Raw genomic sequence first — 23,521 nt, 5'->3', positions numbered from 1 at the left:
GGCGATCGGTCGCCAAGACATACTGAGCGTACTGATCAGTGTTGCTCAGGGTGATCAGGGACTGATCACTACCGAGCACGCTGAGCACCCTGGGACGAACCCTGATTGGTTACTTATAGTTCTATATAGGAAGCTGGTGGAACACTCTCTGGGAGTTGGTTCCTCAGCTATCAATGCATATGGTTTATCATTCATTGCTTGACTGATTGAGAGTGAGACTCTCGCAATCTGTGCACTATTGCTTGCTCTTTATACTTCGCATTACCTGTGTGGTTCGCCGCACTACAGCTCACCCACCCCCACCCCTACAGCCCTAGTCCGGGTCTAGCTCCGTGGAACGTTCAGTGTTCCAGATTGTAACACGAAGTACTCTGGAGTCTAGAATTACAGGATTATACGGAGTACACAGTATTTGGTCAAACTCTTTCCTGTAACTGGGGTACCTGGGTACCTTTCATGACGGTTTATTTTCCCGTGCCCTGTTTGTTGAGAGGTAATCCTCTCTCAGTTTCAAACATCAACGACAGTAGATAAGGTATGCTCCTAGAAAGCACAAACATGACTCGTCCGGTCTAGGTTTAAATGTACATGTCTACTAGGTACCGGTAGGAACCAGGTGGGTTAGGTTCAGAGTATCCGTACAATATCTAAAATGCGCTACTAACGGATAATCCTAACACATTTGGAGAAAGGTCTATCGAGCTTGGCGGTGGTCTTGGAGAAGGCAGGTGCAAGTTAGATTGAACAGGGGTGAAAGGAAATTATGACGCAGTGATCTCCCAAACGGCAGAGGACACCACCCAAAAAAATCATGGCGCGACGCGGTGCGGCACTTGGGGTCGTGAAAATTTCCAACTTTTCCGGGCCGGGCATGCTCTTTAATGATCCACACTTCTCAGGGTGTATTTCTTTGACCCTTCTATCTTCTCATCCCAGTCGCTCTGTCGCCCATCAACAACTCTCAGAACATTACATGTTCAACAGAACGGCACACCAGCGAAGCATCTCTCCAGAAGAAGAAGTACGCGTCCTTTTCGGCTTGGCTCCCGCATAGCCCCCGTCAATAGCAGTTGGTATCGCAGCGAAGTCGCAGTCGAATTCTCGAAATCGCGAGCAAAGCAGTCGCCATCATGGTCTACGTACGGCAGGAATTCCTGCCCAACCTGAAGCAATATAAATACTCATCGGTCGACCATTCGCTACTTTCGAAATACGTGCTGAAGCCATTCTACACCAAAGTCGTCATCAAATGTTTCCCCATGAAAATGGCGCCCAACCTGATCACGTTGACGGGCTTCATGTTCGTCGTCGCAAACTGCCTAACTCTGCTTTGGTACAACCCAACACTCGACCAAGATTGCCCCTCGTGGGTCTACTACAGCTGGGCCGCTGGCCTATTTCTGTACCAGACTTTTGATGCTGTCGACGGCACCCAAGCGTAAGTCTACCAGGCCCTCAAGAACATGTTGAAAACAGATGCTAATTATGTCCCCCGTCGCGCAGTCGCCGTACCCATCAGTCCGGCCCCCTCGGCGAACTTTTTGATCATGGCGTCGACGCCCTCAATACGTCGCTCGAGGTCCTTCTCTTCGCTGGCTCACAAAACATGGGACAGGGTTGGAAAACGGTCGCAACCCTCTTTGCGAGCCTGCTGACATTTTATGTTCAAACCTGGGACGAATACCATACTAAGACGCTGACACTCGGCATTGTCAACGGGCCTGTTGAAGGCATCCTAACCCTTGTCGGTGTGTATGCGCTCACCGGCTACATGGGTGGCGCGCATTTTTGGCAACAGAGCCTACTGGCCACCTTTGGTGTTTCGCAGACCACGGCGGGTTTCACCATCCCCAGCATTTTGTACGACTTCTCGTTCACCGACTGGTACATGGTACAAGGCACCATCGTCCTCGTTTATAACACTATCGAGTCGGCCAAGAATGTCATCAGGGCGCGCCGAGCACGCGGCGACAGAAGCCGCTATGCGCTCTTCGGTCTATTCCCCTTCTTCGCTGCCTGGACCTTCATAATCACGTATCTGGCTCTGCAACCTAACATTCTGCACTGCCACTTGGTGCCCTTCGTCATGTTCGCCGGTCTCATCAACGCATACAGCGTTGGCCAGATGATCACGGCGCACCTGGTCAAGCTCGAGTTCCCCTACTGGAATGTCATGGTAGTTCCCCTGTCCTGGGGCGTCATTGACTCGCTTGGCCCTCTCATACTGCGCTATTCCCCTGTGCCTTGGCTGGGCTGGCCCTCGGCTCTAGGCGACGGCGTCTACCAGGTCGCGTTCATGTTCTGCATGCTCGGCATGGCCATCGGCGTTTACGGCAGCTTCGTCGTCGACGTCATCGTTACAATTTGCGACTACCTCGACATCTGGTGCCTTACCATTAAGCACCCCTACGTTGAGGGCCTTGACGGCGAGAAGTCTCTGCAAGTCAATGGTAATGCTAAGAAAGCCGCTTATCCCAACGGCAAAGGGAAACACGCTGCCTACATGAACGGGAATGGAAAGAAGTCGGAGTAGCGGATACGTGGATGTTGCGGTGGTGATTTCTCTTCCTCTTCTAATCCGTTGTAACCAAGTTTTTTGGCACGCAGATTTGTCTTTTTGCCGATTTGGTTCTATTCTGCCTTGTGCTGGCCGACGGATACCCTTTTTAATCGAGAATTTCCTCTGGTTTTTGGAGGCTAGGTGGATTGCTTCGCGCACATTGGAGGGAAAGAAGAGATGCATATATGGATGGACAGCCTGTTTTTATTACTGGGAGTGTGGATTGGCGGATGATAGATGGTGCGGGAGGGAATGAGCATTTGATGGACGATGGGGCGGGATTTTTATTTATGGGTGGGAGTTATCTGGCGTACTCGACATATAGCTATTTATCAAGATACCTAGGTGTATATTGGAGGTTTATCAGTCAAAGTTCTGGGATTATCTGTGTATATGGACTCTCTATTTAATTGGAGCAGGGGGCGTCGAGGTGAAGAGCGTGTTCCTCTAAATTCTCTCCATTTTGTTGTTAAGATACCAACTCGTTGCTCATTTATCCACGGCTTTTATGAGGAAGCTTAGTGTCTTCGACAGGAGACTTGCATATAGTGAGGAAAAACAGGTTTCAAAACTCCTTGAATCGAACTCCAGAGGAGCGATCAAACCAGTGTCAACTAACTGTAACTCCTAATTTTTATTCCAAATCTCCAGGAGAGAGAAATGCATACATACCTATATACCAGGTAATCATAACCCACCCAGCTTTGACCGCAAGACGAGACTAGGCTAGAGAAATGCAGAGGGGAGAAGAAAAGGCAGTTCGTAGGTTCCCCAGAAACCACCTCAACGAGTCATACTGCAACTCCGAGGTAGGCAGACTTCTTTAACTCCCGCACATTGTCTTCTTCTGACACCGAGAGACCCCAATCCCGGTGGTAAACAACTCCCTTGGGCTTGTTTTCACTACCCCAAAGACTCATTCCCAAAGGTACAAAAGATCCAAATCTTTATCAATGCAACACTTTGATACGTCATGAGAGCGCCCAGGCTGCAAAGGTGTTCGTTTGTCAGCAAGTCGAAGAGACGGCTAAGTTCAATTTTCGAACCAGGTAGGCTTCCTCTGGGCTCTCAGACCTGTCGAATTCGCGTCTCGAACGACAACCCACAACAACTTGGCTCGAGTATGCCTGCAAAGCAGGTTTATGGCGACTGTGTCCCACACTCCACCAGCCCCATTGACTTCAAAGGGTATCCTCCAAGAACCCATCGAAGAACATCTTCCGTGATTCATATCAGTCCAATACGATGGTAATGGCCATCCATCTCTCTGTTTTGCTAAAGACGAGCAATTGATATCAAAGCTCTGTTATTCGAAATGGATATGCGTGGGTAGCATATTAATTTTCCGGCGTAAAATAAAAGGGTGGCAGCGTTCAATCGGCGACGGTGAGGTCTGTGGCATATATCCGAGCCGAGTTGTGTTGTCGCTATAGTAATTCATCACAACCACTGGCGACGCTTTGCTCGATGGCCTCGATAATGGCTCTTTCCTCAAACACAGGGCCTTGCCCGTCACATTTCGCCTGGGGTTTAAGTCGGTCGCTAACGTCGCCTATATCGACAAGGCCACGCTTAAAAAGGTCGTGGCTGATGATCAAGTCCCAGGTTGCACCAGCGGCGAGCAAACGCTCGCCATCGTTGCTTGTAACGATTCGGTGGCTCGGGGTCTTGTTGGCGTGGTTTTGGAGAACATTAGAGTAAAAGTCTTTAGGGTTATACGACATAGGCCCCGTCGTCGTAGGTGTTGAGTTGGACCCCGGCGACCCGCCAGTGCCGCCTGCCAGTGTCGTTGCCCTCAAGATCTCGTTTTCTGTGCTCATCTTTTGAAGGTCTCGCTTAAGCCGTTCGTTCTCTGTCGCCGTCTGCTGCTGGGCTTGCTCTAGCTGCTGCAGGCGGGTTTCCAGGTCCTTCACGTGTCGTTCTTTGCGCTCTCGAAATGCCCGTTGACTAATTAGAAAGCGAATTAGCTTTGGTTAGAGGAAGACACGAAGGCCAGGAGAGTGTGCGTGGCTGCAAGCCTAGGATATGGAGACGGACGCCGGCTCGTGGGAAATATTATGGTTGTATAATGGGAACTAATAGAGATGGAGCGATCTGCGACTTACGCGGCACGGTTTTGAGCTTTGCGCCTCGACTGAGCCGGTGTTAGCTCGTCCTCGTCGGAATTGGAGCCTTGCCTGCGACTCTGCTCGTCCGTCTCCGCCTTGGTGAGAGGAAGGAGGTCACCGGCTGTGCCGGTAGGATGCGTCGCGCCATTCACGGGCTGGATGGCAGGATGCTGGCCCGGCGGCGTGGGCGGGGCCGGAAATGCAGGTTGGGCATTGAATTGTACGTAGTTGTCGTAGTTCTGGAATTGATCGTGAGGCAGTCTGTTGGGGAATTGCTCGAAGACCTCCTGAGTAATGATTGTGTAAGCCTCACGTACGCAGGATAGAAGGTGCGCTACTGGCTGCGCGGACGCACGGAATGCGGAGACGCGCGAGCAAAGGCGCTGTGGAGAGCCAGCTGGAACAGGTATAAGTCCGAGACAGCGCCCATCGAACTCAACAGAGCGCTTTCCTTTTCTAATAAACTGTACACTGTCTCAAGCCAAGGGTGCGCAACCTACCGGAGGGGATGTGGTATTGAAATCGTCTGAAGCAACCGAATTGGAGTGAGAAGGCGTGAGGGGAGGGATGCCTATGAACGGGTAAGGCTGGGCCGTTGGAAAGTATGTTGCGTGCGTAAAGTCCATAGTGATGACGCTGCTGTTGTCCTTGCCGGTCCGAGTCTGATTCCCTGTTTCACTGGACGTTAAAATATCCAGCTCGCTAGGTACTAGCTTGTTGGTGGGCAGGGGAAAATGTGCAAAAATGACTGCCTCTTGACGACGCGACGATCAACAGTTGGGGTCGTGGTAGATGGTCAAGAGGATGAGGGGATGGGAACTTTAACGAGCTTATTACCTTTCGCAACGGATACACTGGGGGATAGGGACTGCTCAGGTTTTGGGGGGAGGGCCGGGGTCAGCTGTGCGGAGCTTGGACCATACTTAACAACCTAACCACATCGATGAGGGGTCAAGCAAACCTGGACCCGGGAGGGGAGCCCTGGAGAGCCCTGGAGTGGGAGGGAGATGAATGGGAGGGGGAGGGACCTGAGGCGCCAACACGACGCCGTTCACCATCGCTGCGTGCCGTGTGGTCGGGACTTTTGTAGAGGCTATCCCTGCGTCACAAGTCAGGCAGAACCTTGATAACACTCACGCTACTCTTTGGGGAGGTACCTAATACCAAGTACCATCCCATCCAATGTGCAACGCCGCAAACGCACTGAGGAACCTTAGGCATGACCAGGGCAGGGGCGACGGAAGAAGCTTGGGTCAGGTAGCTGACGGTTTTTTCGTCTCCTAAGCAGGCCGAAGCGGGACACAAACGAGGCAGCCTCTGCACCTCCATCAGCGCCAGAATGGGTCAGGTTCATTGCATTGCCAAGCGCTGTAAAACGCCACCCAATGGCAACCTGCCTGTTTTCCTTCAGCAGCTTACAACACACTAGTACACAGGGCACGAAAAGGGCCAGATGTAATCTTGGGATCTCGATGATGCTGTCGGCTGGAGGGAAATATGCAATGGTCATTACTAAGGCCCGTCTGCAGTGGATGTCATGTCAGTGAAGGGGAGGAACATCGCCTAGCTCCGCACTCAACCCCAAGCGAAAACATACGGATACTACCTTCTGGGGAAAATTAGATCGTTAGACGAAAAGAACCTGACAGGCCTACCTGTCGAGCCACAGTTCTGTACGGGGTATGTATGTACGTACATGAGGTAGGTACATAAGAGGAACATATGGTACACACCTTGGAATATCATTCTGGAATCTCTCCATAAGTTGTTCATTCCGGGGCTTCCAACGCAGCGAACTCAAACAATCTAGATGATAACTAGGTACATAGGTAGGTAAATATGGTTTTCCCTTGGAATACGCTCTCCACCGCCGACCGTTGATCTCCCTCAGGGGTGCTCTGGATGGAAATTCGGGCAACATATTGCTGGGCTTGAGGGACTTGAAAGGTACACACAACAGCCGGATTGTAAACATAGCCGCCTTCTCGAGCCTTCATGCCAAGATGGTTCTGCCTGCTTCGCAACCTCTGCCTGGGTTCTCACATCATATCTCGTCAGAAAGATTCTGAACCCATCTCACCTCTGAGGCTCAGGTTGCCTCTGGTTCCAAAACGAAGGCGCGGGGCTTACAAGTAACATCTAGTTGAAGCTGCAACACGTCCTTCCGAACGCAGGGAGTTGTAGAAAGCTTGGCCGTTGTGGAATTGAACAAAATCTCCGAGAGAAAGCCGTTCGGGCTGTTACTCTTTCCCGGTGGCCCAACTATACCTATGCCAAGACCGACAAAGAGCCAACTGTTTCTGAAGGGGCCTCGAACAGTACCGCGAGGTTGACCGGCCCCACAAGCCACAATTTTTGTCTAGTGGTCCGAGGCTAAAGAGGATTTCTTCCAGCTGCTGTCATGAGTGTCTTTGCGGCTGGATTATTTCGCATCAGAGTGACTGACAGAGATCCCCTACCCAGCTGTACTGTACATACACTGCATTTTCCGGGAACCAATAGAAACTGAAAACAGAGAACTCGTTCGCGCAGGGAACCTGTAGACAGACCTTAATCAGGGGGGAAGTACCTTACCCGCGCAATCTTTAATCGGGGAGATGCCGAAGAGTCATCGCCGTTAGCCTTGTCAGGCTGAATTCTTCATTTTCTGTCAAGAGTATTCCGTATTGGTGGCAGAACCAGATACTAACCTTACCCTACCTCTTCTCTCCAGACTGGCTGCTGAAACGATTCAGCAAATCAGTATGTCTCTTTGCCAGCCCGTCATGAGTCCGTGACAGACGTTGATACTCAACAAATGCTGGTTATCGGTTCATTGTGCTGCTTTGTGGGGCGCACTCGGTCTTCTGGGTCTGGCTACCTCCCTAACCCTTCAAGAAAGGAATATGTTACGCAGGTAGCTAGTGTAACGTCAGCATATACACTAGATGCAAAGAAATAAACGTCTCTGTCCATTCACTTTCTCAGAACGCGATATCTGACAAGCTCCGCCAAGCCTGTCCCATCCCGCACTTTCATTTTGAGCTTACAGATTCAGAGCCGCAAAAATAGAAATGCTTACAGATAGCGAGCTAATGTGGGGGCTAAAGATGCACCCCCTCCTCTCAGGGGCAACTTCATGGTTCGCTATAGGTATACCTTACACAACGGAACTGGCATTTCTGTTAGTCTAGTACTAACGGAAAAATCCTCGGCCAGCATGTTTTCTCAAGGCCTCGAGATAAAATATAGTGCAAAAAGGTATCGGTGCCGCAGGGAAGGCCGGCTTAGCCCAGAAATCGACGCCAATCAACGTTTACACCATTTATGCTTAGAAAATTCACGCAATAGGCCTGGGATATTTGCGGGGTTGAGCAGTGTCGTGCTAACGATCTCGCCAGCGCAAACAAGTACCTTCAATTACAGAATTCTTATTTCAAGGATACTGTTATCCTGCATAGCCCCCAAAACGATCCAAGATTTCAATGTCGCCGAGGCTTGGTGGTTTCTTTGCTTGAGATCCGAAAAGACATCATCCCGGCAAGCCCCCCGTTGTGAAGTCGGACAAGGCCCTGAGGGAGAGGTCTCCAGGTTTAACGGACGAGCTAACTCGGTGGATCAACGAACACAGGCTATTATTTCCAGAAAGGGCCGCCAAGATCTCACGCTTGGCTTTTTGTCGTGGTCCCCACGAACCATGAGATAAGCCTGCGCCATCGATTCGAAGTTTTGTTCGTTCCAGACCCCAAACCGCCGAGAAGACCAAAGGAAAGAATAGCCAAGCCGGGCCCACGCCAGGTCTCAAGCTCGTTTTGCGCCTCGTAGGGCTGAGTTAAAAAAAAACAGAGCGGATACCGCCAAGGGCGCAGGTTGGTGCTTGCACTAGCGCGCGGACGCTAGCTAGGTAGGTACCTTAGCTACCTAGTCTGAGCCTCTGAGCCCCTGCGGCGGAGGACAAGTGACGACCTCAACGCTGTCAGCAATCATTCTCGGCTGAGCTTGGCATGCGTCGGCTGCCTTTCATATGCCTTCTAGGTGCCGCGTGACTTTGCCGAAGCGCAGCCGTGTGGACCATGTTCCGAGATTCTCGGGCATCAGCGGCGAAGCCGTGGAGCGTAGAGCGTGAGGATCGTTAAAGTGCTGACGAAGCTGGTGAACTGCAGCCTCCAAGGCGAAAGGGGATAGGTTACTCGGAACGAGACACTAAGCCACACTTTGAGTTTATAGGCTCGAAATACCCAAGGGAGCTGCGTCCTCATGTCTTCTTTCATTGTTTTTGCCCCTTTTACATGTATACTGAACGCTCCGTGGCAAGGCTGTCGCTATGCAGCCTTTTTTGATGTTTTTATTGTTTGGAACCAAAGACAGCAAGGGACAGACATTAATGCACCTCTATACAGCCTTTCTCTTCGAGTACTTCTGTTTGAAAATAGAACGGTTCATAATTCATTAACTGAGTTTTGGAAAACCCTTTGGAAGGTGTCTGGTAGGGCCATTCTCCCTCAGCCGAGGTTAAAGCCCCACCCGCCCCTTTTGTTTTATGCGAGCCCCTTTGCTTGGGGGGGAAAATAGATTATACCATACTTCCTACCACCACAGTAAACTTTCACCTGTGGGCCAAAGATAGTATAATCTATCGTGTCTTATCAAATCACAATGAGCGACAGTGTTCATGTCAAAGTTTTCCAGCACGCGGCTGTCTAGGCCGAGGCCCTGTTAGAACATGAATATGAAGGAATTTAAATGACATATATAATATCTAACAATTTATTATCAGTCCTCGGCCCAACAGGCCGCACTGTGAATATTAAATACGTATCCTCCCGACCCAAGCTGCTGTTGACCTACTGGATGGTCTCTCATTATTTACTTTTTTTCTTTTGAAACTGAGAGGGTTCTGAAGCCAAGCTGAGAAACCTAGAAGTTGGAAATTTTTGATGCAGTAACTATAGGAAACGCAAAGCTTCTAGATCATCTTTGTTTGTTGTTGATGGTGCGAGTTTTGATAGAACGACTTGTTTCGTGGTGAATATGATAAAACCATAAAGACGTATCTCTGCTAAAAGGGCTATTTAAAGCAGCCCAGAATCGAGGAGTTAGCCTGGAGTATCTGGCTCGCCCGTTGTCTCGCGGTTACCTTGGTGATGCTTTGTCTGGCCATGGACGACCTGGAAACCGTGTCAAGAGCCTCATGCCCTTTCCAGTGTCCGGAAGCCGGCAACCTGCAAATCAACGAGAGAGCAGCTTGCTAACTTCAGAGAGATATCGAGCGCAGGTAGCTCAGATAATCTTTAGTTGTCAATTATGGGTGCCTAAGGTATAAGGCACCTTACCTTATTTTCCATCCAGTGAAGGAAGCCCTGGGGAAAGAACGACCACGGGTTAGCATAAGGAAAGCACGCGCATCTTCCACGTTGGACGTTATATCACATCACCTGCGACTGAAGCTTCCATCTGAAGTAACCTAAGATTGATACTTAGTTCAATATCCCACTCCCCGCTCCGTTCTTAATTCTCTTTACCCCCATACCCCCAAGCAAACTACAATCTGCAAACCGCAAACTGAATTTGGGCGGCTGCTGTCGCTATCTTCCTTTCTTTTAGGTTTCCTACTTCCTGCAAAATAAGCCTCTCCCTTCCACTCAGTGGGTTGAAACAGTGCGCCTTCTGCTCTGTGGCTTCGAGGCGATCGGGTAGCAGGAGTAGTAACAGCAATTTTATCGCTCCTTCCCGGAACGATGCTTCGCAAGCGCTATTCTGGGTTTCCCTATTCGCAGTCTATGGAAGATGACTTGCAAGAACCCGCCTCATTACGGTATTTGAATCGTATGTCGCTCCTCCCCGAACCTCTCGGCCCCCCCCAATTCCCCCCCAGACCCCGCCATACCGGTGAATTTGCCTTCGTTGTTGCCTTCCTCTCCCCATTTTGACGGCAAAATGTTGCGCGAGTGGCCCTCCCTTCCTTGTACGGCGTCTTCTCTTCGACCAAGCCTACTCCTTCTCGTTGGCCACAGTTGTTCACGGGCATTTCATGTGGTTGCCGCCACCTTATCTATGCCTGACTTCTCCTTCACAATCTCTTTCCTCTCGGCCAGAAAGGCGCAACCCACACCGACCAAATGGATGATGTTTCGCCTCTTTCGCCCAGCTTACTTACAATCTGCCCTATAGCCTCCGAATCGACGAGACAGCCCACATACACGACCGTTGGTTCTATATACAACCCACATGCGACTACTCCACTCCAGCCGCCTACCCGTCGCCCCAGATCGCGTCGATATCCGGGTGCCATACAGTCGCCATCCGGCGAGCCTGTCTTCGGTTTCCCAAACAGCCTGCTGTCTGCTTTGCCAGTGGCGGACAGGGCTCCCAGTTCTCCAGCCCAGGCGAACCAGCTACCGCAATATTCGCCTCTCCAGCAGAATTACGATAGAGCAGTCAGCCCGGTGACCGAACAAAAGATAGCCCTACTTGCAGGAAGAGGCATGTCGGCCCCCAGCATCAGATCTGGCAATTTACCGCCTCCTCCGTCTTATGGTCTGGGAATATCTCTCGTCGAAAGGCAGGAAAGCACAGTCGTTAGCAATGGTGATAGTGCCCATACTGAAGACTCATTTCCACCGATGCGAATAACCGTAAAAGGACTCAACAGCTTGGCTTCATACCCAAATCCGGCGCAAAAGGCAGCCCAGCAAGCACTTGCCAAGGCCACTCGAACAGGCAATTCTGGGATCAGCCGTTCCGAAGCAAACTCATCCATCTCCTATCTGACTTCGGAGTTCGGTGGTAGAGGACGCGTTGCTGGAACATTTGGCTCAACCATCAGTTCCGCCGGAATACCTCAGCCACTGACAGCGGGCCCGCCAGGACAACGACAATTCAGGCCATCAGCACTTGAAGGCTCAGTCAAGGCACTCTACTTTGATCAAGACACCCCATCCGATTTCTCTACTTCTTTTGACCCCGGCTATAAACAAAACTCGGCATCAAACGCCGTGTTCTCCAACACCTTCAATCACCTTTCCACTGGCGGACACGGTGAGCTAGTTAGGGGAACAGACCAGTCGGTGGTTATGACCCATCAAACTGGATTCCACAGCAGCCACGTCGCCCATCTCACTGTCAATACCAAACCTCTCAGCACTTCTAGCATACATCCAGATGCTGTGGATTCCAAGAATACCAGCGATACACTGCCCTTTGAGAAAGCCCAGGCTTATTATCCCCAAGGGTTCCCCCTTGACTATACCAGGCACTATACTCCGGTGGACGAATTCTGGCACGAGAACCCCCCAGCTCAGGTAACAAGGATTTACCAGCAGTCCACAGAGTCGACATCCGAGCGGAAAGACAGGATCAATCGAAATTTCTATGCTGGCACAGAGGGGCTGGTTAAGGATATGGAGGGGGTGATGCACGACCACGACCGTCGCTTCCTTGACAACAAAGTTGGCGTTATAGGACAGGGTCGAGAGAGATTCCGAACGATGGGAAGCAATGGCAAGGTACAGCCACCATTTTTGACTGTGGCAGAGTCTAACAGTATCGAAGACCGGGCTCACGCGGAGCCTCTTCTCAATATGGCATTTGCAACACTGTTGACCTACAAGAAGGAGAGAGAGTCAGATGCTCATGGGAAGAGAGATTGGCGAAGCGGTTTTGTCGCGGCCGACCCTGCATGGATTGACAACAGCGAGGAGGGTAACAAGAGCTTCTTTGATACACCCAAAAGCGAGGCACCAGAGAAGAAGGTGGTTAAGAAATCACGTCGCGGCTACTGAGTGGGTTGATGTCGCATTTCTTTCCAGCAGAGCCACTTTCGGGAATAGAGAATGAGGGGAATATTTCTCGGTCGTATTCGGATTGACTGGGGAGCATTTTATTCATGGCCTCTTGACCTGATACAATATGGGTTTGCTTTGGGACTGCCAGGGTCTAATAGTGGACGTCCGTTGCTTTTGGGCTGATACTGAAATGGATTTGAGGGATCATGACATGATCAACTGTTTTGGAGATGCAGGACCTCAGATCATGGTCAATTTTGGTTCGGAAGCCGAGGACCCTCGCACAGCGACTTTGCACATTACTCGCCAATAGCTTTGGGTTGTCTCTTCATCCTTGAGCGAAACCCTACTACTACATTTGCCTGCTAAACGTGAATGCTATTGCTGTTTATTTAGCATATATTTCACGACTCATGACAGTAAGGACCAGTGAATAAACAACATCGAAAAAGTAAAACACGCGACTCAGTGATTAAGTTAAAATACACCACTTTCGAAGATATGTAATCTCTCGGACAGGTTTTGTGTTCTATTTATACCTTCTAATGCCGAGCTCGTAGGTTCGGCCACTGTAGAGCGCGTTGATGGGATGTGGAATAAAATGCCTAGGTGCCTTAGATGTGCATGTCCATACACCTCTATGTACCCAAGTTGGTAAGACTCTTTAAATTCGTGCTTAGGAAGATGGCATTTGCTATCGAGTATGGCAGCTGTAAACGGGTTGGTAAAGGTCGCGAAGCCTATGGAGCCTGTGTATATATATGTGGGTTGGAAACGGTGGTCGCTGTATTTCCGATTAGCCCCTTTTCGGCATCTCAGTGAAAACAAAGGCGAGGAAAGGAGGCGCCGGATGGTTCTCGCAACCGGGAAACAGCACGCAAGTTAACACATGATAGAGTAGTAGAAGAATGCCCCGAATACGAGCGGCACATAAGAGGAAGAGATGGACTTAAGGCCAGTTTTTCTTATCTACCCGATACGCCAGTCCTGTCCTGGACGCTTCTAGGTCATTAAAGAAAACCGTGTTTGTCAACCCAACGCAGTCCGTTCACAGGCCCACAAGAGAGAACATTTAATTAGCTGGGTGAACACATGGTAACCCCCCTCTCGTACGTCGAGGCAGTTAAATATGAGTGATTTTGGCATCACTTGTTCCAACATCAGCCCTGTCTGTCATTCCTAATTCGTTGTTATGTCCCTTGCAGTGAAACCCCAGCTAGCTATTTCTGTAGCTGGCTCCATTGTTAGCGCCCCTCTGACCATGAGAGGTGGCGGATGGATGATTCAAGACACCGGAATATTTACATGAGAAGGTACGCAGAGGTGGTAATACAAAACCGTACAGAAGAAGGAATAAAACGAACAAGATAATATGCACCAGTGAATGGTACGTTAAGCCTGAGTAAGGAAACGGAGCTGAACGTTGCAGCAGGGGAAGCAGAAGTCGATCGACAGCAAAATCTCAAGTTGGCCTTCGTTGACTAGAAGGTCACGACATTTTCTGGCGCAAATCTCCTAGACTGAATAATGTAGTCAAAGAGGGAGGGCATACAGACCACAAAAGCCCAAACGTCGTCGAAAACTGGGCCTGGATGTGATGATATGAGATGTGCTTGTTAGGGGTATAGGGAGGCCCGTTGATGAAAAAGAGAAAAAGAGAAACGAGAACGTTGACGGTGTGTTACGTGGCAGAGTCGCGCTCGTCCAGTGTAGTACGGCGAGAATCTGGATGAATTAAGGAGAGGCGATTGCATCTGTGCAACTGCACATCCTTGGCTTTCCCAGGAGGCTCATGGGAAGAATCGGAAGTGAAGGTTATGATTCCAAGGTCGTGACAAAGAAACTTGAAACGAATAAGAGACGTGTTCCCGGATTGTCGCATTAGTCAATCATTGACAGACTGATTATCTTCAACGCACACCGGGCGGATAAGCGCCCCCAGCCGTCAAGTTGCCAGGTGTCCGTGACGGGCTTCCGCGAGCCGGAAGTTCGAAGTCTGGATTCGAGTTGAGTAGCACGTCGGCAGGGCGGTTGACAGGTCTCCGTGGTATTACGCTGCCCCCGTAGTTGTTGGGAACAGGCGGGGGGGCCCAACGTGGGTTAACCCCTCGTTGAGATATAGACGTGAATGTAGATCGTTCTGACTCTGCTGGGCTGCGAGAGCCTTGAGGAATATCCTCGTACGAACTTGTGGTATGGATTGGAGGGGGTGTCGGCCTTTGAGCCACGGGAGGCTCTGCGAAGCGAGGATCAACGTCTTCATAGTACTCGCTAGTGGCGGGCACTGGAGGTCCATTTCGGCTGCCTGGGTTTAATAGCGACGGTGCACTCGGCGAATTCCTTCCAGGTCCTTGGTTCCATGCTTGTCTTGGTGGAACATAGGTGTTTCTGGAGAGAGAAGTTAGTTGAGCTGTTGACATAATAGTACAATAGAAAAGGACCGGCTTACTCTTGCTGGCTGTAATTGCTTGCTTCACTCACGTACGTCTCATGACGTTGCGGCGTGGACGTCCTAGCTTGTTGCATAGCAAGCATTCCAGCAACATCTGCATCGCTATCTCGGATGCCATATTGCCCAAACCCTTGAGGTCCTTGCGGAGAATTTCCGGATGTGGCATCCATTTCTGCCACAGGCCGAGAAGGGATACCGTCGTCGACGCCCGGTAGTGGTGGGGGAGATTCTGCTCGTGGAAGACTGTCTCTGTCCGGATTGTACGAGTCGTAGCCTCCTACAGTGCTTGGAGGATTCGTCATGTACCCAGGAGCGGATGGCGGACCCGGAGATGCTTGTCTTGCACCGTATGGACCAGGGCCGTATGCAGCACCAGGCGAAGGCCTCCTGTCGTACGCGCCTGCTGCCCCCTGATAGCTGGGTGGCGGAGGCGTCCTCCCGCCTCGTGACCCCGGCCCACCATAACCGCGGGGCAGCGGGCCATAGCCTCCTCTGCCACCGGGCGGTGGCCCGTAGCCTCCTCGGCCTGGAGGGCCGTAGCCACCTCGGCCGTTTGGCGGGGTTGGGCCATATCCGCCGTAGCCCCCTCTGCCGGGCCCAGAATACCCACCTCGTCCACGATAGCCACCTTGCGGACCGCCCCCTCTCCCCCTCGAATTAATTGACTCGAACGAAGGTCCCCGTCTCACACCATACCCATCAGGCTGCGCGTTCCCATATTCGGTTTGGACGTTAGACAGAGATGGGAACGATTGATTATCCGGCAGACCGCTGGGTACATCGTTCGTCAGTGCATTCGGGGACCTGTCTGATGGGCTCCGCGCTGTGAGCGGAATTCTCTCATCGCTACTCCGATCATCCTTCTTCTCAAAAGAGGCGAATTCTGGCAGTGTATCGGCCCGGCCATTGGCTCCGCTGACAACCGGAACTGTGGGTTGTAAGGCGCCTGCGGTGGTTGCTGGGACAGTCTGCTGAGCTTGCCGGTTGTAGTAATTCTCGCCGCTCATCTCGGCATTTGCTGCAATTCGCTTTTTCCTGGCCTTCCTGCTGACCACTGTCCTTCGCATGGCGCAAGAGACCAGGCCGCTGAGCGCGACTAAAATAGTGGCCGCAAGGACGATATAAGATCCCCACGCCATGTGGGGGACGAAGAGCAGTACATCGATGAGAAAGCAGAGGAGGCAGAGCAGAAAATCAATAATGCCAACAACAAACACCAGCAATAGGTACCTAGCCGAATGCGAAGGTGCATGAAGGTGAGCAATAACCGCGAGAACGAACATAATTAGCGTGATTAGAGCCGCAACTGGATGGATGACGAGAATGGCTGAAAGAGTGTTTCGAGTTTGTACGGGAAGGTCAAACGACGACGAGTCCGTAGTAGCGAGGATGGCTATTGTTGCAACTTGTTAGCCTCTAGGAAGTTGATATCTTGATAAGACCACGGGGACTACTCACGAACGCCATAGCCGATTTCTATTCCGCTACATGTATCCCCTTTGCACCACCCAAAAACGCCGAAGTTGACTCCCAAGAAACTACCCAGCGGGACAGCCTTGATTATGGGAGTCGATAGCACAGCTAGCAAGAGCAGGCAGAATGCCGCGAAGAGCAGCACCGACAGCGGTGTCGCAGGGCGCAACATTTTGAATGAAGGTTCTTCGCAGCACGAGACTCGAGGGAGCGAATCGTTAGGAAAATGCCAGCGTCTTCAAGACGCGGCTGGGCGGAGGAGGCGCCCGATCTTCACTAATCGTGGACCGTCCTTGGCTCAACGGCCGTACAACAGGATGCGCAGACGGGAGAAAAATATAGCGCGAGGTAGGACTTCTAGCAACATTCGCGAATAGGTCGTCGGGGATTGGTAGGTTGGCGACTGGGCGAGGCGAAACAATGCCACTTGTCGCTGGGTATTCCGTATTCCTGCGAGTTCCCGTTCGCGATGGCTGAATTGATCGAATTGCAGCCGGTCCAGCAGCGTCCCGCTCCCTTTCGGTCAGCCGTCGCAGGCTCGAGTATATAGTCGAAGGTAAGGTTTGGTCAATCGGTGGTTCCCGGCGACGGGGAATATTGCAGGAACGGTCGCTCTTCTCGCGATGTGATGTGGTGCAAGAGGTGACAGACTACAGCAAGGTCGATGGGTCGCTGTGGAATTTGGGGGAATTGGGCAGGGGAGAGCGGGCCAACTGGTGGAGTACGATCTCGGGCGGCCAAAGGCCTAGCGTAGGTGGGCCCTGACGCCAACTTTGGGGCCAAATTCAATCCTAGTTTAGCGGGGCTATGGACGGTCACCTTTCCATTGAAGGAACGGAGTACCCGTACCTTACTCACACCCCGGTGCGACTGAGAGTGTCACAGGAATTGAGAAGCAGGCTGGATTGTGAGTTTAGTGCCTTCAACCTAGGTACGTGAGTTAGGAAAGAATCACTATGTACTACATATACCTAGTTGGCCTACTACATAAGAAGGCGATTCCCATGATGTATTTCAATCTGCCCAAGATGACCTGGACCAGTGAAATAATCTCCTCAGCTGGTAAAGGTGCCGGACCGTTGTTACGGGCACCCATGCACAAGATGACGATTACGAAACGATCAACGATCAGCGATCACACTCATGCTAAATAGCTAGGCAATACGTGCACGACCCGGCAGGTTGTCTGTCAACTGTGAACGGTGCCTCATACTCATCAGTGGCTTTTTCAAAGTTCACGGACATGACCAGTGACATGGCGAAGCTGATAGCGTCAAGATATGCCGGGGACAGTGCGGGCCGTAGTACTTAATAGGTGTCTATCTCCGTGGTGTTGGTTTGTCTTGTTCTCCACGGAGTGGGCGAGTGAGTGATGGAGCTGTTCAACTAAGCTTCACGGAAATCCGTCCCGTCAGTCTGGCAACGAAAGGGCAAGCCAATGACCGCGTCGCTCAGCTGCGGACGCCCTGACACAGACGGCAAGGTAAGTAAGTACGGATCTGTTGTTGGCGAGGTACTCCGAACGAAGTTGCTCGATGGAGCTTGGCTTCATGCAGAAGGGTCACGCAATCGGGACAAAGTTCCGCCAATCTACCTTTTGTAGCGGGCCGTTTTACTTTCCTGTTTTCCAAACCCTGTGCCATCGTTGCATCATGCCTGGTGCCGTGGTGACTGTGAGAGGGAGGGCCATTTCTTAAGAGGATAGTTGGCCCCTGTGACGCGTACTTCGGTGCCACCAAACCGGCTTTCTCTTGATGGTCTTGCGATTCGTACGTCCAAGCCACCTTCGAGCTTGACCTTTCCAAGGTATCGGCGTGCAACAAGCCGTTTCTGGGGATATGCACCTCAGTCTCGCCCAGAAAAGACTGTTGACTCGCTTAGGCATTGGGCTGCAGCGAAGCCGTATTAGGCAGCTAGTAGATAAGGTGTTGCTTCGCCGATCGAACCTCGCGAACAGGTGAACTTCTCCGTTTTAACCGCTGCAAGTCGCGTAAATCTCCCGCCTGTTCCAAACTCTATGGTGGCTGCTCTACACAACCTGCAAACCAAAGCTCTTAATTCTTCCCGGATATTAGTGCACGCGTCAGACTTTATACGTTGTGGGAAAGGCAAAAGGCAAACCTGGAACCTAGGTTTAACGCCCTTCAAGCCACCCCCAAAGTCATTCAACATTTTGCTGTCTCACATTTTGGCTGCAGATAGTATGGGGGTGGCTTGTGAATTGCCGCCAGTCGTGGGGTAAAACCTTGAAGTCCGCTGAGGCAAAGCACAGCTCCGTAATCCGTACTTTGGATCAACTTTACTCCTTTATGCTCGGCTTCGAGGAAATTGTCACGCATTTATAATCTTGCTATCGAGGTATTTCTGTGGAAACCATGTGCTTGACTTGCGCATCCAGATAGACTAGAGCGGCATTTGCACTTTTAGCAGCTGACGAGAACGGATGATTTTACAAAATATATCCGTACATTCTAAGGTCTCAAGGACAACAGATGCCTGGTATCCTATTCGTCTTCTCTTATTTTTGACTCGGATTACTGAGCCTGGCATGCTCGATACTCCTACAGAGGCAGCAAAGTCAATCGGATTGGGACGTTCTCGAGATAAGGCGAAGAAGCTCAAAAGTGATGAGGTCGATAAGCTAGGAGGGTCCCTCTCAGGGTCTAGCCTAGGTTCGGTCGGGGCCTATAAACCCCGATCGGCCGCGGGATTAAGGAAAGAGCGGGCCTTTGTGCTACTACTAGCACCGGGGCGAACCGTCATTAACCACCTTAACTTCGGATCCCATCCGCCGTCTCCGACTTCGTCTCTGCAGTCTCCATGTTCTCCGACTGCCGCCCAAAACATATTCCCTCCTGTCATAGTTTACTGACTTGCTTACTGGCTGGCTGACTCGCGCATTGTCTTTGAGAGGAGGGCTAGGAAGACGTAAACCTTCCGCCCCAGTCCCTCCAGAGACTGAGCTAGGCAGCGGCGCACGCAACAATGTTGCGCTATGCGACAGCGGGCGCTAGGAGGCTACCGTTTTTGACGTCGCCGGGCACAATAAGGACCTGCCTGCGCCCTTGTCGACCATTCGCGGCACCCTCCCGCCTAGTTGCGCCGCCCCTGGCCCGGTTCCTGTCCTCGACAAGCCCGCGGCGGTCTGGGCCCTTCGAGCCGCTCCGCCCACCCTCGCCGTCGTCTCTTGGGGCTCCCCGGACTGCGCGCAGCTTCCGTCGCTCGCGCAAGTGGGGTAGGCGACTGCTCGTTCTCTCCGCCGTGCTGGGTGCTGGATATCTCGTCGATCGCCAGGTCTATGCCGCGGGAATAGCCCGCTCGCTTCGCACGTTTGCGCTGGGTCTCTTGGTGGCTATGGACTACAAGTTGAACTTCCGACCCGACCCGTTGCCGCTGATTGGCAGCGACGGAGGCATTCCCGCCCTCCACCGCCGTAACGCCGAGCGGCTCTTCGAGCTGCTGCGGCACAATGGCGGGCTCTACCTCAAGATTGGCCAAGCCATTGCCATGCAGAGTGCCGTTCTGCCGCCCGAGTTCCAGCGCATGTTTGCCCGCATGTTCGACGATGCGCCGCAGGATTCCTGGGAAGACATCGAGAAGGTTATCCGAGAAGACTTTGGCGGCAGGAGTGTCGAGGAGGTATTCGGTGTGAGCTTTGCCGGCGTCGAGGGCAAGGGGGTCATGGAGCGGACCGCGAGAGCTAGTGCCTCCGTCGCCCAGGTTCACTGGGCGAGGCTGCCCGACGGTCGTGAGGTGGCTGTCAAGATCCAGAAGCCCGAGATCTCAAAGCAGATCGGATGGGACTTGTGGTCGTTCAAGTGAGTTCGTGTTTTTTCTTGTTTGCTCTAGCGGGCCCAGGGACCGGTTGCTAATAAACCTGTCGCGTACGCCCAGAGTCGTCATGCGGATATACTCGTATTGGTTCGACCTACCGTTCTATAGTTTTGTGCCATACATCTCGGAGCGCTTGATGCTTGAGACGGATTTTGAGAACGAGGCCAAGAACTCGGAGACGATGCGTCGGCTTATCAACGACGAGCCTAGCTTACGTGGGAGGGTCTACGTCCCTCCTGTGTACCATGAGCTGAGCTCGAAGAGGGTGCTTACGACAGAGTGGATCGAGGGTATTCGACTGTGGGACAAGGACTCCATGACTAGGCCATGGTTGGGTGGGTATGGGAAAGCCTCGGCTGGTGTTCATGGCGCTCGGTTGGATACCCCGGATATGGACGCAGTACGTCGCGGTCTGCGAGAGAATGCCCAAATTCACCAGTTGAAACCAGAACGGTCTGAATGGAAAGGCTCCCGTGGCAAAGGCGGGTTAGGTCTTTCCACCAAAGAAGTCATGACGACTATGGTTGATCTTTTTTCTGCCCAGATATTCAAATGGGGAGTCGTGCGTACGTATTTTCCCATTTCTGTTGTTTCCGGAGGCTAGCCATATACCCGAGACATGCATGGCTCTTGGGCGGCGGCTCTATTCCCGACCCTCCGTTAGCTCGCTGAGAGACAAGACGAATGAAACTGACAAAGCTGTGCAGACTGCGATCCACACCCGGGGAACATCTTTATCAGGCGCCTCCCGAGCGGCAAGCCCGAGTTGGTGCTGATCGACCACGGGCTGTATGTTTACATGAGCGAAAAGTTTCGGCATGAGTACGGTGTTTTCTGGAAGTCACTCATGACATTCGACAACAAAAAGATTGTTGAGATCACCGAGGAATGGGGAATCAAGGCAGCCGATCTCTTTGCCTCGGCCACTCTGATGCGTCCATATGAAGGCGGCGACCAGGATTTCAAGCGGAGGATGTTGGGAGATATGGATGGAAAGACGCCTAGCGAACGAAGCTACGAGATGCAGCAAAGGATGAAGCAAGGCATCCGAGAAGTACTGGCCGACGAGAACAAATGGCCCAAAGAACTCATCTTCATCGGCCGCAACATGAGGATTGTACAGGGCAATAACCAGTACCTTGGCTCGTCGGTCAACCGAGTTAAGATGATGGGCGAGTGGGCAAGCCGCAGCCTCTTTGAGGACCGGAACTTGCCGTGGCGCGAGAGATTTACCAACGTCTGGCAACACCTCTTGTTCAAGGCTGTTCTGACCATGACAGATGTTGTCTTTTACTTTTTCAAGATTCGACAGTGGTTGGGCCGCGGGGGCGGTATGGAAGATGAGGTTGAGGCACGTATGAAGAGTGTAGCCAAGGACTTTGGGGTTGAGCTTCAACATGACGTGTTTGAGGGCTGAGGGCAGGTTACGATATGCCCCCTGCTGCATCAAGACGTTACGGTAATATTTCATCGACTCCCACCACAAACCCCTCTCTCCTCCCCCTCTCTCTCTCAAAAAAAAAGAAAGAAAGAAAGAAAGACCGACCGGCATATGACAGTGGCGAACTGCTGCTGAAGAATCTGTACAACATATTTGATGGCATTCGACGAAAACATCTAGACGCTTTAGACGGATACCCAAGGCTGAACACTCACCACTTTATGGCGTTAGAGGAAATAGACGGACTGCTTCGAGCCCAGTCAGACAGTATGGGCTGTAAACATATATAACGGCGACTATAGCTGGGCTGAAGCACCAGGCGGACTTAGACTTGTACATATGTACACACCTAGATACCTGAATATAAAATCCCCACCATTCCGAACACGATCCCGGTAACCGCACTGCATGACAGAAGAAGAGGGGGCTCTCGCTTGTCCGGGGTATAGACTCGTGGAGGGCAGATCGCGGGGACAATTGTAGAAATCAGTGGGTTCCTCGACCATTACATCCAGGGACGGACGACAGGACAGTTTTGACTAGGGGTTGGCGATTGCCTCAGCCCCTTTCCTTACACTACATGAGGGGGTTGCACAACACACATGTTTGTGGTGTCCCTGTGCAACTGCAGTGAGATAGTTTAAGCTGAAATTTTTTTCTCGGATTTCTCTTGCCCCTACAATGTTTCGTTCTGCGGTTTGGCATTGCTTCCACTCCCTCCTTCCAGGTTGACTCCGTTCCTCACTCTTTCACACATCCACACTTCCCACACATGCACCCGTGGTTTGCGTGCATGCGCATGATGTAGGAACGACCGAAACAGACTAGCGCCCCAGGGAAGCGGTTTTTACTTCATGCCGCGGGGGAAGCTCTTGTGCCTACGGACCCATGCGTGTCTTATTGTGAAACAGCGCCAAATTTGTTCTGTGGTGTTCTGCCCTCTTTCCCCACAGGGTTTGGCCTGCATCTGGCTTCCTTGGTTGGACGGACTGGGTTGATTCATTTCGAGGCCGAACAGATGCCCCTCTCTTCTTCTTCCTTCTCCTGCCCTCTTCAGTGACGCGTAATGACCTATCAGACGATGGTGATCGAAAACCAGTTCCATTGCAGAAACGCAGACAAGCAAGTTGCACGGCCTTTAGAGTGCAGGTCCATCTGCCTGTGCTTTGTAGCACCGGCCAGACTCCTCCCCGACGAGAGCGAGTGACACCCAGCCCGCTTCCTGTTTTCTAGAACACGTAGAACCTGCCTGCTCCCTTTCCTGGTCTTGTTCAACGCCCATGATCGACGCTCTATTCACACTTTTTCTCCGGATCCAGTGTAGGGACGGGAGGGTGTTTCGGCACTGACCTCGCCCTTGGGACGGCCAGTTCTATGGGCGCCGCAATGCCGCCGTAGCGACTCTCAACGCCGCCGCTAGTGTCAATTGTTAAAATGACGGACGGTAATCAGCAGCACTCGGCTCGGCAGCTTGCATTCTAGCTTGCTTTGATAATTGACGGTGATAAATCGTTAAACTACACGCGCGCCCCGCGCGTGACTGCCTATCCGTCCTATGTAAGTAGCCGAGGGAAGCAGGAATCGAAGAGGGTTTTCGGCGGTCGAACGAGGGTGAAGCAGAGGATGGGATGGCAGGATGGCCAGGGTTGTCCCAGTTATCCGAGCACAGCGAAAAGCTTTTTTGGGACCTTTACTAAAATTTAATTGGCTAGCCGAGTCTCACGACCTGGCCAGGGGCTGCAGTTTAAAGGGGTAGGTTATCGTCTTCCGCCATCGCGAATTTCTGCGAGTAGGTAGTACTGGTACGTGAAGTGGCACCTGGGAATAACGAAGAAACTCAATGCCGTGGCGGCGCCTCCGGGGAGCCTTCCTTCTAGGTGGTCTTTAGGA

General features: G+C 51.9%; 5 protein-coding genes across 5 annotated transcripts; 3 read left to right on the top strand and 2 right to left on the bottom strand.

Annotated features, from left to right (window-relative positions):
• Nucleotides 1-1,130: 1,130 nt before the first annotated feature.
• On the top strand, nucleotides 1,131-2,533 carry B0T26DRAFT_745719 (CDP-alcohol phosphatidyltransferase-domain-containing protein; the record flags this gene model as incomplete). The annotated part of the gene is made up of 2 exons (XM_060444604.1): nucleotides 1,131-1,438; nucleotides 1,504-2,533. The coding sequence occupies 2 exons, from the start codon at nucleotides 1,131-1,133 to the stop codon at nucleotides 2,531-2,533; spliced, it is 1,338 nt and encodes a 445-aa protein (XP_060302582.1).
• Nucleotides 2,534-3,987: 1,454 nt separating this feature from the next.
• On the bottom strand, nucleotides 3,988-5,294 carry B0T26DRAFT_630824 (uncharacterized protein; the record flags this gene model as incomplete). Its single annotated transcript, XM_060436281.1, has 3 exons — nucleotides 3,988-4,507; nucleotides 4,666-4,955; nucleotides 5,169-5,294. The coding sequence occupies 3 exons, from the start codon at nucleotides 5,292-5,294 to the stop codon at nucleotides 3,988-3,990; spliced, it is 936 nt and encodes a 311-aa protein (XP_060302581.1).
• Nucleotides 5,295-10,306: 5,012 nt separating this feature from the next.
• On the top strand, nucleotides 10,307-12,868 carry B0T26DRAFT_33053 (uncharacterized protein). Its single transcript, XM_060434405.1, has 2 exons — nucleotides 10,307-10,473; nucleotides 10,743-12,868. The coding sequence occupies exon 2, from the start codon at nucleotides 10,767-10,769 to the stop codon at nucleotides 12,426-12,428; it is 1,662 nt and encodes a 553-aa protein (XP_060302580.1). The 5' UTR covers nucleotides 10,307-10,473; nucleotides 10,743-10,766; the 3' UTR covers nucleotides 12,429-12,868.
• Nucleotides 12,869-13,893: 1,025 nt separating this feature from the next.
• Nucleotides 13,894-16,703, bottom strand: B0T26DRAFT_33007 (SUR7/PalI family-domain-containing protein). The gene is made up of 3 exons (XM_060434400.1): nucleotides 16,342-16,703; nucleotides 14,881-16,276; nucleotides 13,894-14,819 (listed from the first exon to the last, which is right to left on the bottom strand). The coding sequence occupies exons 1-3, from the start codon at nucleotides 16,526-16,528 to the stop codon at nucleotides 14,342-14,344; spliced, it is 2,061 nt and encodes a 686-aa protein (XP_060302579.1). The 5' UTR covers nucleotides 16,529-16,703; the 3' UTR covers nucleotides 13,894-14,341.
• A 2,638-nt stretch (nucleotides 16,704-19,341) lies between these two features.
• On the top strand, nucleotides 19,342-21,607 carry B0T26DRAFT_633022 (ABC1 family-domain-containing protein; the record flags this gene model as incomplete). The annotated part of the gene is made up of 3 exons (XM_060436502.1): nucleotides 19,342-20,174; nucleotides 20,251-20,756; nucleotides 20,898-21,607. 3 exons carry the CDS (start codon nucleotides 19,342-19,344, stop codon nucleotides 21,605-21,607), a joined length of 2,049 nt encoding a protein of 682 aa, XP_060302578.1.
• Between the last annotated feature and the right edge of the window lie 1,914 nt (nucleotides 21,608-23,521).

Source organism: Lasiosphaeria miniovina, assembly GCF_030549165.1.
Source record: "Lasiosphaeria miniovina strain SMH2392-1A chromosome Unknown B0T26scaffold_1, whole genome shotgun sequence".
Taxonomy (NCBI): Eukaryota; Fungi; Ascomycota; class Sordariomycetes; order Sordariales; family Lasiosphaeriaceae; genus Lasiosphaeria; species Lasiosphaeria miniovina.
Note: the sequence above shows the minus strand (reverse complement) of the source record. Positions and strands in the feature narration are given on the sequence as shown.

Excerpts from the sequence above, each read along its gene's own strand:
- B0T26DRAFT_33053 (XM_060434405.1), top strand. The coding sequence starts at position 10,767 with ATGGATGATGTTTCGCCTCTTTCGCCCAGCTTACTTACAATCTGCCCT.
- B0T26DRAFT_33007 (XM_060434400.1), bottom strand. The coding sequence starts at position 16,528 with ATGTTGCGCCCTGCGACACCGCTGTCGGTGCTGCTCTTCGCGGCATTC. Across the intron at positions 16,277-16,341 it reads AGAAATCGGCTATGGCGTTC|CCATCCTCGCTACTACGGAC; the intron begins GTGAGTAGTCCC and ends TTGCAACAATAG. Across the intron at positions 14,820-14,880 it reads AGCAATTACAGCCAGCAAGA|AAACACCTATGTTCCACCAA; the intron begins GTAAGCCGGTCC and ends TTCTCTCTCCAG.